The sequence below is a fragment of the Balearica regulorum genome, chromosome 11 (assembly GCF_011004875.1).
Source record: "Balearica regulorum gibbericeps isolate bBalReg1 chromosome 11, bBalReg1.pri, whole genome shotgun sequence".
NCBI classification, from domain to species: Eukaryota; Metazoa; Chordata; class Aves; order Gruiformes; family Gruidae; genus Balearica; species Balearica regulorum.
In genome coordinates, this window is record NC_046194.1 from 7,303,536 (window position 1) to 7,322,147 (window position 18,612).

An 18,612-nucleotide genomic window follows, 5' to 3' on the forward strand; every position below is an offset into this window, starting at 1 on the left:
TTAAAATTAATAATAATAATATCAATAATGATGATGACCAATCTCAAGGTAGCACTACACAGCAGGGGAAGCTCAGCAGAAAAATTACAACAGACCCTTTGACTCTCTGCTTTTGCGCAAGGAGAAGGATGACACATTGCCTTGTGAAACGACAACCCAATGGGTATTTACTGCTTTGATTTTGTGATTGGAAGGTTCCTGCTAGAAGAAGACTATTTCTGTTAGGTACAATTGCTATTTTTTTGTAGTGTCTAGGCAATACCTTGTTAAAAAGGGCAAAACAACAGTTATTAATTACCCTAATTAACCCAATTCATAAGACACATTTGTGTGGCTGTCATGACAACTGCTTTGACTAACTTGCCAAGAATAGCTTAGCTGTCCATTCAAATAAATCCCTGATAATTACTAGTCTAGTTTACTGGGCTTCTGTGATAATAATAATTAGTGATACTGTACAAAAGGTCGCGCTAAACAGTTTATGAATGATGCATTTCGCATGGTGATTACATGAGTCACACAGCATCCAGCAAACGGACGCAGCCACCACGTTTCCAACGTGGCAAGATGCGATTAGATGGGAGCCTCTGGCTGCGGACAGCGCGGCGGGCTGAGAGGGAGAAGTCATTAACTTCGGAGGAGAAATAACCAAGGAGAAGTTGGGTTAAGCTGGGACAGCCAATGACCTGCCTCCTCAACACCCAGGGTGTCCGTCCATCCGTCCGTCCAGCCACCACAAGCTGGGAGACGGTACTCTACTTCTAATGAAGGCACTGGTAGACACCAAAAAGCTTCCAAGCCTGACCTGCCATGCGTTGGTATCTCACCTCACGACCTCATTTCCCTCCCTGTCAATAACAGATAACTGCGGGTGACCTCTCTGGTTTTGGGGTACTTCCCCATTATTAGGTTTCAGGAACAAAAAGGGGGTCAGGTCACCAAAGACGACACAAGCCAGGGGTGGGCAGCTCCAGCCCTCTCTGCCTCCATCTCTGCAGGAAGAAACCCTCCAGCCTGCGGTCTGGGTCTCCCCACGATCAGCCGCGGCAGCAGCAGATCCCACGGGTGCCAGCCGTCCTGTGGGCAGCAGGCTGCACGGGCAGCGCGGAGCCGACCCCCCCTGCCAGGCTGCAAGTGCGGGCAGCGCTGGGACACTGCCACAGGGATGCAGCCCCCCTACGAGAAGCACCCGAACCCCGTCCGTCCCGTCCGCGGGCGGCAGCAGGCGTCGCTCAGCCCAGCATCGCTGCTCCTGAGGCTGCTGCGGGCGGGAGAAGAAAGGGTCACCTCCCGCAGCGCCTTCCTGCGCTCCTGATGTGGCTGTGCTTTCAGTCACCTTCACAACATGAAATCTAGGCCCATCAAATACCACTTTTCCTTTGCTGAGGTTTGTAGGTGAAAACTGATCCGTGAGACGCGGAGGCAAGGGGGGACGGGACCGCAACGCCCCACCGCCAACACCACAAAATCCTGCAAAACCCCGGGGCAGACAGGGCAGCGGGGCACGGACGAAGGCAGCACGCTCACGTTTAATACAGAGGACAGCTGTCAGCTCCACGGAAATCTATGAAATCACCCCATTTAGAATAAATTCTGATTAAATACCACATATGGTCCTTATTGTCCGTCCCTTGTTACCTATCACAGGAGGCATCTGCATGTAAGCAGGGTCTTAATCTACAAATATTTGTCTGCTACAGCACTCTCCTCCCTCGCCCCCACCTGAACTTGCAATTATTCTTATTGATTGACTTTAAGAGAGCACCACGCACATGCCTCGAGCTGCCACGCGCCGAGCAAACAAGGGAGCAACGCCGGGCTCCGCTGTAATCATTACCGGGGCGAGCAATTGCCCTGTCACACATGGCAGGTTATGGCTTCAGACTGGAGGCAGCAAGGCCAGATGAACGCTTAAAACGTCATTACAGTGTGAAAAGCGAGGATGTAGAAATGACACCTTCTTTCTCAACAAATCTGTTCCCCGAGCATCTCCCAGCTCTGCAGAGATTTCATCTCGTTAAGCCTAAAGAGCCAGCAGAGCCCTTGAGGGGGGAACACGGGCTCGCGTCCTCTTCACGTGCCAAAATAAACTCTGATGCGGACGACTTTGATCTGGGGGAAGATGGATCTGAGGTCCCGAACAGGATTTTGGTGCTGGAGCCTGAGCCTAGGCTCTCCTGCGCATCACCCGCAGCCCTGGCTGAAAGCACGTGCTAGAAGGCGAGGTGCTTTTATCAGACCAAGGAGAAATTAGGGAAACCTGATGCTGAGCAGAACCTTCCCCAGTTTTCCCAAAGTGAAGTTTGCAGCTCAGTTCAATATATTAGTGCCTAATGAAGGTTTCCCCCATATTCTGCAGGGTATAATCATTCTCCTCCTAATGAGCATGTGTTAATGGCATATTAATGCTGACAACAACTAAGTGCAGAGAACAAGAGATGAACATATTCCAAAATTTGTCTTTTTTTTTTTTTCCGAACAAAGGAATCCATCGCGCGGCTGAGCGAGCCCCAGCCCGGCGGGAGCCCGTGGCTCCCACAGCGATGCTGCCGGCTCTGGTCCATGGGCTCACCACGGGATGCAGAGCCCGTATGGGACCACGGCTTTGGTCTCTCGCTAACCCAGCCCCTGCAATTAATTGACGTAGAGGGAAGGATCTCAGCCCAAGCGCGGTATCTCCCTCCAGACAGGGGACACAGCTGCACAGGAGGGCTGAACGAGAAAGCAGAAGAACCTCTCACAAACGTCTGGAAAAGCATTTCACCAGGCAGACAGGTTTGGATGCTGTTTCTAAGCCAACAGCCGTGTGGATTTGATTACTAAATGTCACCGAAGCTGGATTCCTGCCAGAGCATCCAGATGTGAATCTGAATATGAAAAGTCCAGGAGGGAGCAGGTGATGGGAGTCGCAGGCACCGAGCCCCCATCCCGCTGCCGGCGCCCCAGACCATCTGGGTTTGCGCGACCAAGTTTACATAAGCTTGCGGGCATGGAAAAGAACACACGTAAAATGGGTGTTTTCCTGTTTTTTCATCGTTCTTTGTGAAGACAAGCTCCCCAAAACCCCGACGGCTCCCCCAAAGTAGCATCGATGTGCTCTGTGGGTGTGCTGCCCACCGCCAGGCACTGCAGGGAGGTGCGGAAGCCTAATTCCCTAATTGTCCCACTCCCACGTGCTCCCACCAGCACATGCATTTAGATTTCCAGATCGATAATCAATGCTAGAATCAATAACAGGGAATTTAGCTACATTATAAAAACAGTAAAATCAGCCAATACTGAGAAATGGCTATTGAGTCCTGTGTTTTCTGTACTCACTTAGTCTAATAATGGTGAATGATATTTTCCAAGTACATTATTCAGCAATAAAACCGCCGAATTATTTGATCTCTTTCTAACCTTTATGATTCTAAGCACTCTTTTTGACCCAGATTGAATGAGGCAACATCTGCAGAGCCTTTCACAAAATTGTACTCAGCGTGCACTATTGTAGGTCCGCTGCCAAAGATAAATGTTATTATTTTAAAACCATCATCCTCCTAATAGATGAGCAAACGCACTGCATTAGCATAGCCTGCAGAGCTCGAGCACGGGTGAGAAAATGCCAGAGGGTTTTCGCTTAATGGAATTTTACATACCTGACTTAGGATGGGTTAATGCAATCCACCAACACGGGAATTTTAAAACCTGCCCTGTGGCATACACCTGCCGTTACAAAAGATGGTATAATCCGACAAGCTCCAGATCCCCGTGAGAACCACAAAGGATTCATGTCCAGATCTCCGGTGGCCGACAGGGCGTCGAGACGAGGACCTCATCCACACGGCTCCAACGCGCACAGGCCTACGCTATGTATCACAGACCTACGCGATGCGTCGGGTGTAAGGAGGAGGGGTGGCGGGGGCTACCTGCAGTGGCTGCGGGTTTCCATCAGAGGGGTAGGAAGTGCAACACCCACCACGCACATCTACCCGCTGCAGCATTAGCAGTCGCCGCGCTCAAGCCTTTGCCAGCCTAACGAGAACTCACCGTAATTCCATGTTAAACAGGGAGTCACTTCGAGCCTAAGTGCTAATCACTTGTCCGGCTGACATAAGCCATTACTTCACTCCAAATTTAGACTAGAAACTACAGGCAGACACTGAAGCAACAATGCTGCGGTCTCTTCTCCAGCAAAGCCTCCAACGGGCGCCACGGGCAAGCCCTGCCCCAACAGAACAGCGAAACTGGGAGTCGTCAACAGCCTTGACGTCCCTTTGCTGAGGCCTGGGCAACGCTCTCCTGGGGACAGTGGGGAGCAGGACCGCGGGGGACCCCGGAGACAGCCCATACCACGGCCCTGCGAGGGTAGCACTGCCTGCAGAGCATCCCATCCATCGGCAATTCAGAGCACGCTCTAATTTAAATTATAATTACACTTATAAGTACACAGATTACAACTATTTATGCTACAAATAAGACCATCCTGTATTTTAATTAACAGAAAATGATTGGAACTCAACTATAGCCTCTACTGGGAACAATATCTAATCATTTATTGAAGCGAGACTGTGCCCAGTGCCGTAGGCAGCCTGGCAGGGAAGGGGGAGCGGGCAGGGCTGGGGGTCCCCTCATCCGAGCCCTCGCCCAGAGCGGGAGCCGCCATCCCAGGGGCGAGAGGAGAGGTCTCCCAGCAGAGATGGAGGGCTCGTGGGTGGAGAGCCCGCAGGCAGAGCCCCCTGGGCAGGGGACAAAGGGCGGGCAGGGCTCTGCCCTTGCCGGGTGATGGGAATTTAGGAAAGACCCTCAGTGAGGGCAGGAGCCTGAGGACCTGGGAAGCACCTGGCTGAGGAGCTTCTCTGGCTCAAAGGTCTCAGGAGGGACTTTGGGAGATGGCAGCTGGAAAATACGGCTCTTCCACGGAGCCGGGCAGATGCACGTGATGTTATTCAAAGGCTACTTGCACTTGGCCTTAACGATGCCTTTGCATGCAGCTTGTGCTTATGCAAAGTAAACGACAGGGAGAAACCACAGAGTTCAAATCGCTCAATACAACAGGAGTTCATTTGGAAACTACTACAAGAAAGGCCATAAGCAGCATGCAAGACCACCCTTTTGATGTAATTAAAAAAAGACTTACTATAAATCCTTCCTAATTTAAGGGAAAATTCTTATCTGCCATGTAAATATAGTTGCAGGAGCTTTTTTTTATAGACTCAACAAGTAAGAGTTATGCATCAGAAATATGCATCAGAAATTCAAATTTACTAAAGGGAAAACAAGATGAGCCTCTCAACTTTCAATAAAAGTGAACCATAAAACCCAAACCAGTAGCATAAAAACAAGTGATATATATGGTTATATGACATATTATATACTTGTTTACATAATTAGGTTCAATATGTAATAATTTTATACACACTTTTTATATGCTTATAAATATATCCTGTATATCATATAGTATATAAAAGATAATATATACAATATAATATACACTATGTAATATATAACGATATAATCATATCCACTTTGAGCACTCTTGGTCTTGCCATCAGAGAAGAGGGTTTTTACTGTTAAATACAGGTTGGCTACCGCCACCGCAGCACACGCCAGCCCTAATTCCTCCACGGACCCTTGCAGCAAACCCCCTCGGTCCCACTCAGCCAGGACGGGCTGGAAGCCCCAAGAGGTGCCGGGATGGGGTCGCAGCCCCACGTCATCCATACAAAACACACGTGGTTTAGTGGTGGGCTTGGCAGTGTCGGGTTTACAGTTGGACTCGATGATCTTAAATGTCTTTTCCAACCTAAACCATTCCAGGAAAAGCCAAAGTGTGTTGGACTAAAGGCTTGTCTAAGACACAGGGCAGCGAGTGTGGACACCGGTGAGAGCTGTGGTTAAACGTGAACGGGAGCTGGCGTATTTATCTCTGTTGCAAAGTATTCAAATGAATTTTTCCAAACGGGGAGCTTGAAGCAATTACATTAGGAGATGTGTATAATTTGGTTAGGCTGACCTCGGAATGGAATAAAAAGCTGCTGATTTCCATAATGTTGGCCTCCGACGCTCGGAGAGGTCAGGGAACGTGCAGCGATACACAAAACACTTTGAGAGTAGTTAAGCCGAGGGATTTGGTGGGACTTGCAATTTCGGGGCACGTTTGGAGCGAGTGGGGAAAGCACCCAGGGAGGTTTGGGGTTCCCACCCTGCAGGCTCGGGTGCCCCGGGAGGCGCAGCGTGCCCGTGGGCTGCCTGGCAGGGACCGGTGAGCCCTTCCCTGGAGGGGATAACCAGCCGCTATCTAAAGCTGAAAGCATCACTGCTCCCTGGGAGAATACAGGCTGCCGCTGGGTCCCAGACAGGGATGCAGAGGCACGGAAAGGCAGAGGCACTAACGAGAGCCGTGACCTGTGCTTACCCATCGCGGTGTGCATCGCAGGCACAAAAAAGTGCTGAGTTACAGTGACCTCCCAAGGAGAAAACAAGACTGGCAACGCACGCTCGCTGTGAAGTCAGCCTTCCGACTCGTCAAACATCGTCGCTGATAATGCTTTAATTATTGTCTCTGCTGAAAATAAACCTTATTTCAACAGCCTGGCATGTCTCAGCACTGCAAACTTTCTCCGGGTTGGAAATTATCTCCTTTTTCTCTTTTTTTCCCCCCCTGCTCTATACACAGTATTACTCAGAAGCAAGCCAAATCCCTTCCAATTATGTATCATGACGTTTCCCCAGCGTTACACTAAAGCAAGGCCCTTCACTTCTAAATGGCACGGTTTATAACAAATTGTCTGTTATACCAGACAGAAACTGATTTCCTCAACCCCAGCATATTAAAGTGAGTACATTCATTCTGGTTGTAACACACAAAATGTGATTATAACAGACACTTTGGGGGCTTTTTAAGGCTAGCGGAGAAGAGGAGGATAAGCTGGAGGGGAAGAAAGAATTGACAAGTAGAGAAATGACAGAGAAAGAGGAACAGCCACGCTGATTTAATTTCTTACAAAACAAAAATCTTTGTGTGTTGTAGAAATGTGCTTTAGTTAACACGGCCAGATAGCCAGAGCAAAAACTGCCGGTGCCGCCTGAAACGAAAATTGCTCTATTGTGCTTAGAAAACCATTTCCTACAGCGAGGAGAACGCTTTCCAGGTAGTAAAAAGCATATCTGAAACCACCGGGGCCTTATCCTGCAACTGTTGCTCACTCAAATAATCCCCGCTGCCACGAGGAGCCCAAACGAAATCAGTGTGAGTGAGGATTACGCGGGAGTGTATCAAGGTTGGGGGATTAAACCAGGATTATCACTAAAACCAGTAATTCCCCATCTTACTGATGGTGGCCAGCAGCTCAGGAGGCGGCGGATTGCCACGGCCACCACCCCCCCGGCGCCAGGGCCGTGTCTGGGAGCCGTGGGGCAGGCGGGTGCCCGAGTCCTGGTGGATCACCTTGACCTTCTCCATGGGAACCTACCAAAGCAGCACCAGGGCAAGGCCGTGCCTGGTCCACACCCTGCCTGCGGTGTAAGAGCAGCGCTGCTGCTTCCCTTCCTGCCGCTGCCACGACGGGGCCGTCCCACACCCCCAGAGCCCATCCTGAACCTCCATGCTAATTGCCACCTATGGACGTGCAACCTCTCAAACGAGGCTCGCCCGCTCCCATTTCACACCTGCTTGTCTCGCCGGTGCTCAGTCCTGCTGGGGACCGACCACCGCTGCGGCCCCGGGCGGGACGGAGGGGCAGAGCAAGCTGCCGTGCCCCAGGGGATGCTCCCTCCCGGTCCCAGGGCAGCACGCCATGCTTCGGCACCCTTTCCCAAAGTGGCGCAGATTCCGGATGTAGCACTGCCTCTGAAGCACAGATGCAGCCATTGCACGCATATTGTTTTCTTTTAAAACCATGAAGTCAAAATCCAGGCATGTAAGTGTTACCCAAGGGTGGCTGCTCTACATGCAAGTCGTGTCCCAGGGATCCTAAACGGCTTGGCATTCAGACTGGTTTCCACACCACCCCAATGCAACGTGCATTTTTATCAAGGAAGCTGCCTAATGGCTCCTATTAATTTTGATTTTTAATCTCCTGGTACAATTTCCAGTAATATACATGCAAAAACTGAAAACAAGCTCTTTTGGTTTCAAAGCTGACTCCTCCTTCAGCTCAGCAGGAAGAAAAAAAAAAAGCCCTCAGCAGCAGCAAAGCCTCTGCCCGGCAATGCCCTTGCAGCTCCAACATGTCCCGCTCTCCCTCCTGCAAAACAAGCCGAAACACGAACGGGGGCCAAGCCTCCCGCTGTCAGCCACGCTCACCAGAGCCGCTTGCAAATGCTTTTTGCCACCGCTGCCTACTGCCACGAGGATGCTAAAAGGCCGCGGGCAGGGGTCCCCGAGTGGTACCCCAGCACCCAAGGGAACACCAAACTCCAGCGGGGCCACAACCCCCCCCAGGATGTCCCCCACCGCCTCCCGATGCTCTCTTCACAGCCGTGCCCTGGCACAGGCAGAGCCAGCAGCCGAGCCCGGCCCCCACCTGAGGGGAAAAGCTTTTCAAGGGTTGTCTCAAACTTTTGTTGCATCCTCAGAGCAGGGCTGCAGTCCCCACAGACACCGCTATTTAATCCTTTCCGGATCAGCAGGGAAAGGTGGGGAGCACCGAGGAACCCAAGTACCGCCGGCACGGCACGGCACCGCCAGCCCCGAGACCTGCCACCACACGTGCCGCTGCCACGGCGCGGAGGAAACAGCTCCTGAAGCTCCACAAACAACCCATCCTTGGGGACTTTTATTTCAAGGTTCCTGACTGTTAAAGTAAATGAGCCTCACGTTAAAGACCAGCTACACATCAGGTCGATGCAAACCCACCGCTGCTAGGACAGCACACGTCTGCAGAGGGAATCACTTACTCCCAGCCACAACCAGCATATGCTAAGCGACACCGCCAGCGACACATTTACCTCCGTATTTTATCTTTTATCAAGCGATGTTTTGCCTTCCCATCAGGAAAAGTCACTCCCAGGTGGAGCAGCAGCCATATCTCCCTGATGCTGACATCTCGTAAAGGCTCCCGGGGGAAACGCCGGCGGCCTCGTCGCTGGAGGCGATTCAAACCAGCCCAGACAAAGTCCCGCTGGATGCACCGCAGGGAACGGGTGGGCTCTGCAAACTCCAGGCTTGGGCAGGGATTTAATTTATTAAATCATCTTCCCCTGGAGGTGTTCCTATAGCACACTTTATAAGCATATCATCACACCCGCTAAGGCAGCGACGGGCTATGATGGGTACAAGGCTGCGATGCTCCTCCGTGGAAGCATCTTTTACGGAGTTTCCGTGTCACCCCGCGTGTCGGGACAGGGCTGTCACTCTGGTCACGGCTGAGCCTCCTGGCCCTCAGGATCTTTAGGAGCCAGCTGAACCCACACCACCAGCGGGATAACTTCCCTTCCAACAGCTGGAAGCATTACACAGAGGCTCTCTGCCAAAAAAGAGAAAAGTTCCCACCCTAAACCAAACTTCCAAGCAGCTTCCAGTTGGGATTTCTCCTCCCTGTGCCCTGGCTCTGCCCTTTTGTCCAAAAGCATCCCCGGGGAGCGAGCAGACCCCTGCCAGGACATGCCGCTCTCTCCGAGAGCACCCACCTGGGAGCTGCTGGTCCCCGAGCAGAACTGGAGAGCCATCAGCTGCCCTCCTGCGTGCTCGAGGGGCTGCTGGAGGCCACGTTGTACGCTGACACTTGATGACATTTGTTACAAGAGACAAATTTATTTCTCCAGGCGAGGTACCAGCTCTTCGCAGTGCATCCCACCCGCAGGAGTGATGGGGAAATGGGGCGAGCTGGAGGCATGGGGAGAAGCAACAAGTGACCCGGCTCCCTCTCACTCGGGGGGGCCTTTGGAGATCCCATCCTGCTGAACCCCAAGCTAACTGCTGTGTCGTGGAGGAACACGGGCAGCGCTGCCTTCTGCCTGCAGCTGCCTGTTAACTTTATCAGCTGAGCTACAATGTTCCCGATGGTCCTTCCCTCCTCCCCAGCACCGCAGACCTCCTGCTGCCGCCGTGCACTTCGGGCTAATGCCGACGTGTGATCGATTTTACGACTGAATTTTGTCTGTGATGGTGAATCACAGGCTGACAGGGTGCCCTTAGCAAGACACCAGCCAGAGATGTGCTCGAGACCCCTCTCTAAAGGACACCGCCCAAGGAAGGCAGCAATCCCTCAGGGACCACCACCCTCAGCGTCCCGACAGCGACGGTCACCCACAACCTGGGCGTGCATCCCCCACGCAGCGGGGCACCTGAGCCCCAGCTGGCACTCAGCAACGCGCACAGGCAAATCTGAGCGTCGATGGGAATCCCCGAACACCAGAAGGGTGGTGTGTCCCACCCCCAGCCTGCCCAGGCACAGCGCAAGGAGCAGGCGCTTCGGTAGCAGCTCTTCTGCCATATTTGACCAGAGACAGGCTTGTCCCAAACTGCTCCCACCCAGACTCGGATGCAAAGTCCCTGCCTCTCCCCATCGGGGCATTTGGGACCAGCAGAGCCCGCTCAGCTCTACGGCTGGACACATGCGAGTAGAATAAATGAGCGCTTATATCCAGGTCATTCCCATTCAGTTATTGCTAAGAAACTCTATTACAGCTTTTATACCAACGCCAGAAGTTAAATCGAGCTTTAATTGTCGGGACCAGCGCTGGGTTGCTCCCGCCATACCCTCCCACATGCAGGCAGGCTCCCAGCTCCGCAGCAACCAGTGGCTGTGCTGGGCTGTGCTGGGCTGTGCTGGGCTGTGCTGGTGCACTCATGCAGAAGTTGCCTCCTCGTCGCATCTCACCGGGCAACCTCAAAAAGGCAATGCCGTATGGCAAGGAGCCTGCACACCCAAGGGCAGCTCGAAACGCAGGCTGGGCAGACGGCGGCTAAGTGCCCACGATCTGTCACGGAGATCCCGACAACCCCCTCCCAACCGTACGGCCGTTACAGCTCTGCCTCTGCTTTGAGCTCCTGGCGTTTGGGCCGGGAGCACCTCAGAACTGGGCCGACACCAGTACGCGACCTCTCGGGAGCTGGTTCTGTAGCCTTAGCGGAGGTTGAACACCAGGGTTCAAGGAGCGTTTTGCCAGTACAAAAGCTGCAGCATCAGGCCCGCCGGCACCAGCCCTCTCCATCACAGAGGGCCGGGCTCTGCTCTCCATAGCGCAAATATAAATCTGAAGTAGATCCACTGTCTTCAGCAGCATCGTTTTGCATTTACACCAGTACACTGAACGCAAAACAGAGCAAGCCATAAATATTTTAGCTGCTTTTTCAGCTTTGTTATTCTGTTCAAAGCAGGAAACATGACAAACCTTTGATTGTTTTGCTTAATACCAAACAATAATTCAAAGAGAGACAAACAAGCAACATTAAATGATGCCTGTGATGTACAGGAAAGCTGATGAATTAGAAGAACCTGATGAGGATGGCGTGGATCGGAGCAGCCCCCTTCCCTGCCTTCGGTACCACACATCCCTGCCACGCTGGCCAGCGCGTGCCCGTTCTGCATGGTGAGGGGACAGCACCGGGCCAGCCGTGCAAGCGGTCACACCGCGGCATCCTGCACTGTTTGCATCTCCAGCAAAACTCGCTGCCTCCAGAGCAACAGCCAACACCACTTTCAACAACCTTTTGCAAAACTCCCGCGAAGGCAACGAGCGTCTCTTCCCTCGGGCATCACCACACTCAAAATCCACTTGCAAAGCAGCCACCTCCAGCCTCCCGGCAGCACGGAAGCAGCCGGGCCCACGCCAGCATCCCCGCCTGGGCATTTCTGGGGGTCTCCGCAGCGTCTGGCGGTGAAACATGCGCCCATGACGACGTGTCAGGGCTGCCCCAGAACCCACAAGGTGGGTGACAGCTGCTCCCCCCGCCATCCTCCATCACTCCCTCGTCCCGGGGCGTTGGACACACAGAAACCACACTGCCTGTTTGCTCCACGCTCATTTCGTCAGCGCTTACACCAACAGACCCGCACGCCGCGGTCCACGTGCAAACCCGTTACCGATGCCCCAGGGGCGCAGGCTGCCTGCCCGCACTCACCTCTGGCAGCGGCATCCCGTTGATGATGAGGTCGGGCTGCTGGGGGCTCTGCCCCGTGAAGGTGTGATGGTAGATGTGGTTGGAGCCGGCGTTCCTGTTGTTCTGGCTCTCCACGTTGAGGAAGGTGCTTTCGGAACGGCGGCAGCCCAGCGGCAAGGTCTGCTGGTGGTAGTCGAAGTAGTTGAGGGATGAAGTTAGAGAGGAGCAGCTCACAACGTTCATTTTATCCGTCTCTTCCACGTCCCGCGGTACCAGGCGGATATCATTCTTGCTGATTTTCTTTTTCTTGCTTGATTTCTTTTGATGCCCGTAGGAGTATTCTGCGATTCTGGGGGACAGAAGGAAAATGAATAGCTGAGAGCATCCCGAACCCTGCCCCGCTAAATACACAGGCAGAAACCCAGAGGGCTTGGCCCCCATCTCCGTGCAGGCTTCTTAGTCATGCACATTACGTCATGATTTGGGTCTGGTGGCACGACACGGTCTTTAGCTTATTTTCATATGTATAATGCTTTCAGGTCAAATATGAAAAATAATGGGAAGGGAGAACGCCTCTGTTCTTTTTCTAGTGTTTATAATTGCTGATATTTAGTTACTAGGAGTAAAGTCCAGCCTGCAGAAGAGAAAAATGGAGATGTTAAAATCCATGAACTGAAAAGGGTACCTGCATTCATTTCCATGTGTAATAAGGATTTTAAAAGTGATTTAATTTGGTTCCCGTAATGAAAATTCAAAATGAATAGTGGATTTTTTCCCAGTTAATTTTCCATAGCAGTAAATAAGGCAGACCCAGAAGCAGTCCTAGCTGGCAAGCTCTATTCTCTCACACTCCAAAGGCTGTTTGTTTATTAATGCTTTATCCAAATTGCTGGTGTTTTGACTATCTCCTGATAATACCTGATAACTCGAAATCTTTTCTCCAACCGCATCCTATTCCTCCCTCACCCCCTGACACACACCCCCCCTTCTGCTGGGAAATGCTTTGGCCTTCTAGAAATCGGAGAACAACAACTGTGTTTTGCAAAGAGAAATGATCCTTTTTGACCTTTTTTTTTTTTTTTTTACTTCAAGCTTGGCTTTTTTCTGCCTTTCCTTCCCTCTCTGCTTCCCACCTGCCAAAAGAATCAACTGACAAAGCGCCTCGAATGCCTTCTGCGAAACACCGGAGGAAAAAAGTTACCGTAAAACACCACCCGAGCAAATAATGACAAATATGACTGCACCTCGCATTCACTGGGTATGCTCGGCTGAGAGCGACTGTGGCTTCGCTTTCCATAGGGAGCAACACAGCCCCAGCCAATGCCCCACAGATGAATTTGTGCACGCACAGCGCTGGGCAGCTCGGTATTTCCCAGGGAAGCACATCAGATGCTACCCACTGTCAGAAATACACATTTGAAAGTCGGGATTTTGCTCTTCCTCTTGTTATGATAACAGCATTAAAGAAAAAAAAAAAATCCAATAGCTGCAACAGAAATAATGGGATGAATAAATAATACAGTTTATCTAGAAAGGCAAATATTGGACAAATATTCTTGTTCCAGAACGCTAATTGCCTGAGCATGAAAATGCCACCAAGTCGAACAGCTCTCATATAACCTTATGTGCCTCATAAATTAACACATTTTTATGAAGACTCTCCAGCAGCTGTTGTGAAGAACCTCTAAAATAAGGCACTGGCAAAGCCTCAAGGCACGCACCCAGCGCGGGGAGAGGGTGCCCCATGGTCACAGCCGCTGCTGAGCCTACCTGGTGCTTCTCCACCTCTGCAGCTGACTTCTCCTGCTCAGATGCACGCAGATAACAGCCCGTGCATCCCCCGAGCGTGCAAATAAATCAGGGGAAGGCAGGGATTTCTGTTGTGCCAACAATCTATATGCTGCTGACTCGTCTAACAATGCTTGATGAAGCCTTAATTGTTTTGTTTACCTAAATGTTTAAGTTTGGCAATGCAAGAGCCCAATTATTTCCTGCAGGCATTCATTTTGCTGTCCTTTCTCTATTGACCAATTATTTAATTAAATTGCACTTCATTAATCCCTAAGCCGTCACAGTAAACCTAGGGCTTATACATATGTGTGAAGCTGTTAGGGGCACCATCACGACGTGATTTTTATCCATTAAGGTCCTATTCTCATTTAATGGGCCGAGCTGGCAAGAAATCTGGTATATTAGCTTTCACTTGAAGCTAGACATCCCATAATACAGCACAGACCAACCTTTATTTGCAGATGATTTTTTCCCCCATCGAGCAAAAAGGCTTATAAACGCACTTTACGCTGTGAAAACGGGGTATAAAAACCGAACTCTCCGGCATTATTTCTGCGTAAATAAAACTTTAAAGACGGCACATCCCCCTGCACCGCAGAATTGCCGGGGGCCAGCGTGCGTTTCCAAGGTAGAGCAAAATTAATTTCCATCCCTCCACTCTGAAACGACTCGGTGCCGAAGGAATGGAGAAGTCATGGCTATTTCACTAGTAACAGGATTAAACCATTTATGAGGCATTGCAGCTGCTCTTTTATGGCATCTGATTGATATTCATGTGTGGTTAGCATTTGTCTCCTAACTTGTGTAACACAGAGAATAGTAAAAGAGAGACAATAATCGCTGGGCTGTTACATATTCAGGGGACTGGATTTCCCCTATCAGCCTTTCAGTGGCTCCGGGCGCGGGGCTGACCTCCCCTCCGGCATTTCGGACCCGGGAGCACGCATCCAGCCAGGGCAAAATAACGCAGCGCTGCAAAAATCCTCCCTCGCCCCATGGCTCCCAGCCCAACCGGCCGTGCCAGGGGCTGAAGCGGCGCATCGGGGGGAGCCGGCTGATTTTCACCACTATTTTATCCGGTTGGCCCCATCGCCAGCCGTGGCGAGAAGCCGCATCGGGCGCACAATAGCTCTTTTGAACGGCCAGCGAGGGCTTACGGATGCCACCGCGGCCGCTCGCCCCGTCTGCTGCAGGGATGCTGCGGTGGGATGTGGGGGGGCTTTCCCCCCTCGCGAACGCGGGGAGCCGGGCTGGGGACGGGGGCTGCCCACGGGAACCAGCCACGCAGCTATAAAACTGTTCTCCCCCTTTCCTGCGATGGAGCGCGTAAAATCAAGGATGCTGCAACAGATTGTTAAGCCGCACAATTAAGTCGATTCGTTACTCGGCACAGATTTCTGTGCTTCTCCCAGAGAAAAAATTTTTAAAGCTTCACAGGAAATTTCCTTAGAGGGACACCAACCTCACTTTTGTTCCTAAAGCAAATTTAACACCACCCCCACCCCCCAAGTATACAGCAGCAAAGGGAAAGTAACTGTGATGGCAAAAATCAAAGCAGAGCCGGCAGGTGCACAGAAACAAAGATGTCTTTACCTGCAGTTGTAGGTCCTGATTTCCTTGTTATCCCTTTTGCACTTGACTGCCACAAAGATCATGGTGACAAAAAGAATGGCTGCAATAGACCCCAGGGCAATAATGAAAATCAGGGAGAGGTTAACAGATCCTATGGACTCCTGGGCATCCAGGGCTGGAGACAGGTATATCAAAATCAAGGCAGAAGCTGAGAGAGATGTTTTTCCATGGTCGTGAGCCACTACAATCAGCTCGTAGGCTGTCTTTGCGTTCTCCCCAAAGGCTCTGGTGGTCCTTATCTCTCCATTGACCTGGTCTATCTCAAAAAATCCTCTGTCTCCTTCCACCATTTCGTAGGAAAGTCTGCCATTTTCACCCTCGTCATAGTCATCTGCCTTGACCACCGTCACCAAGTAGCCGACCCCCGCGTTCCTGGGGATGTACACCTCCGCGGTCCCATTGACCAGTGGCGGGGCCGTGATCACAGGGGTGTTGTCATTGACATCCAGGACAATCACCCTGACAGTGGCATTGCTCTGCAGAGAGGGATTACCCCCGTCTTTTGCCAAGACCTTGAACTCAAAGGCCTTCGTCTGTTCATGATTGAAGGACCTCAAAGCATAGATATCTCCAGAGTTGGGGTTGATGGAGACATAGGTGAAGACAGGCATGTCCCTGACTTGGGAGGGCACGATCTGGTAGGACACACTGCCATTGAGGCCCAGGTCAGGGTCCCTGGCCGAGACTGAGAGGAGGTAGGCCCCCGGGGTGTTGTTCTCCTGCACGATGACCTGGTAATAGGGCTTGGAGAAGTGGGGGTGGTTGTCATTCTCATCAGTGATCTTGACAGTGAAGGACTTGGTGGCCTGCAGGGAGGGAATGCCATTGTCCTTGGCCTGGATGGTGAGGTTATATTGGTCCCTCTGCTCCCGGTCCAGCCGCCCGTCCACCAGGATGGTGGAGAAGCTCTCGTACTCCTGGAGCCGAAAAGGCACGTTGCCCAGGAGCTTGCACTGCACCCGCCCATTGGCCCCGGAGTCACGGTCCGAGACCCGCACCAGGGCAATGACATAACCCGGCGGGGCGTTCTCGCTCACCTCCACCAGCTCGCTGTTGACGGAGAGCAGGTTGATGAGGGGCGGGTTGTCATTGGCATCCTGAACGCTGATGGTGACTTTGCAATGGGCAGGGATGGAGTTAGGCCCCAAGTCCTTGGCCTGCACGTCCAGCTCATAGACGTGACCCTCCTCGTAGTCGATGGCACCGCTCACCGTGATGAGGCCACTCTGGGGGTCGATTTGGAAGAGCTCCCGGGCCCGCTCGGAGACGTAGCTGTGGAAAGAGTAGAGGACCTGGCCATTGGTGCCCTCGTCCGGGTCGGAGGCATTGAGGCGGATGACCGGCGTACCCGGCGGGGCGTTTTCAGGCACACTGACGGTGTAGGCCGGCTCCTCGAAGAGCGGGTTGTTGTCATTGGAGTCGATGACGCGGATGCTGAGCTCCACCGTGCCGAAGTTGGGCGGGTCACCACCGTCCAGCGCCGTGATCACGTAGCTGTAGTGGGACTGGGTCTCGCGGTCCAGGCTCTTCTCCACCACCAGCTCGGCAAAGCGGGAGCCATCGCCCCGCGTCTTGGTCTCCAGCCCGAAGAGGTCGTTGGGGGTGATCTCATAGCTCTGCACACCAAAGCTGCCCGAGTCCGGGTCATAGGCACTCTCCAGCGGCACCCGGGTGCCGGGGCTGGCCGTCTCCGAGATTTCTAGCTCGATCTGGTCGGTGGGGAAGCTGGGCGCATTGTCGTTGAGGTCCTTGATCTCCAGCTTGATCACGCAGATCTCCATGGAGCTGGACATCACCTCCAGCGAGATGACGCACTTGGGGCTCTGCCGGCACAGGAGGTCCCGGTCGATCTTCTGCTTGGTCACCAGCAGCCCGGACCCGGGGCTGATGTCCACCAGGTGGGGGGCCGAGTTGGAGACCACCCGGAAGGCGGCGGGCTGCCGGGGGTCCAGCACGAAACCGGCGTCCCGGGCGTCCTTGGCGACGTTGGCGATCACCGTGCCTGCCCGCTGCTCCTCCTCCACCGAGTACTTGAGGTTGACGAGGGCCCCGGCGCCGGCCCACAGCAAGGCGGCCCCCAGCAGCGCCGGGAGAGCCCCCATCGCCGCCACCGCCCCCTCCGGCCGCCGCGCCGCGCCGCGCCCCGACGGCCGCTGGCCGCCCGCCTCAGGGGCCCGCCGCCCTCATGCGGGCAGCGCCCGCCGGGCTGCCCCGGCGGCGGCGGCGGTCGGGTGGGGGCACCGGAGCCGCGGTCCCCCGCGCTCACGCCAACGCCGCCCGCTCAGGCGCTCCGAACCGGCGGCGCCGCGGATGGGCCGGGCATGGCGTGCGGGAGCGGGAGCTGGAGCTGGAGCGGAGTGCCGAACCGAGCCGCGCCGAGCCGAGCCGAGCCGAGCCGAGCCCGCTCCCGCCGGCGCTCGCTGCGGCGGCCGCACGCCACTGTCCGCAGTCCGGAGCGCCGGCGGGCGGCGCGGGGGCGGGCGGCACGGGGGAGGGCGACGGTGAGTTGCGGCCAATGGGCGCTCGGGGGCGGGGCCGGCGCGCCGCGCCGCCGCCAATGGGGCCGCGCCGAGCCGCGCTGCCGGCCGGCGGGGCGGGGCCGGGGCGGGGCCGGCGGAGCGGCGCGGCCGGGAGCGGGAGCGTGGCGCGGAGCCGCGCGGAGTGGCGCGGGATGGCTCCTCCGCACCGGCTGCCCGTTGCCCCGCGGCGCTGAGCCCGTCCCGGTGCCCAGGAGCTGCGGGTGTACCGGCGCTTTGGGCCGGCGCGGCAGCCGCTGCGTGGCCGCGGTCACCGGCGGTTCCTTCTTCAGCACCCCGGGCGCGCAGAGGGCGGCGGCGGGCCGCTGCGGGCACCGCGGTGGGCTTCGCGAGGGCCGGACAGGGGGCATCCCCTGGTTCGCGCTGAGGCCACCCAGGCCCCTTCCGTCGCTCTCCCTCAGAGGCAGGAGTAAGCCCGCACCGCTCCGGCCGCACCGCGCCCCGCCCCGCCGGGCAGGGTCCCCCGGGAGCCGGTGTGCGACCCGGGACCGCCAGGCTCTCCCGGGAGGCTCCAGCCCCGGCAGCGCTCGCTGCTTACTGCTAATTATTGGGGAAGGCGCCACGGTACTGTCTCCTCTTAACAATGCAACGAAACTTCCATTGTCCGTGTGCCGGTGCCTTACC

At 54.2% G+C, this 18,612-nt stretch overlaps 1 protein-coding gene across 2 annotated transcripts in view; it reads right to left on the reverse strand.

The window, feature by feature from the left end:
* Positions 1-17,903, reverse strand: part of PCDH19 (protocadherin 19) — a 59,642-nt gene extending 41,739 nt beyond the window's left edge. The window contains exons 1-2 of one of the 2 annotated variants that reach the window (XM_075763100.1): positions 15,413-17,903; positions 12,050-12,377 (exon numbers count right to left, since the gene is read on the reverse strand). In XM_075763100.1, the coding sequence (XP_075619215.1) occupies positions 12,050-12,377; positions 15,413-17,553 (2,469 nt within the window). In that variant the 5' untranslated portion in view covers positions 17,554-17,903. The remainder of the gene's footprint in view (positions 1-12,049; positions 12,378-15,412) is intronic. The other variant, XM_075763101.1, reaches the window with a different exon arrangement.
* Positions 17,904-18,612: the final 709 nt, after the last annotated feature.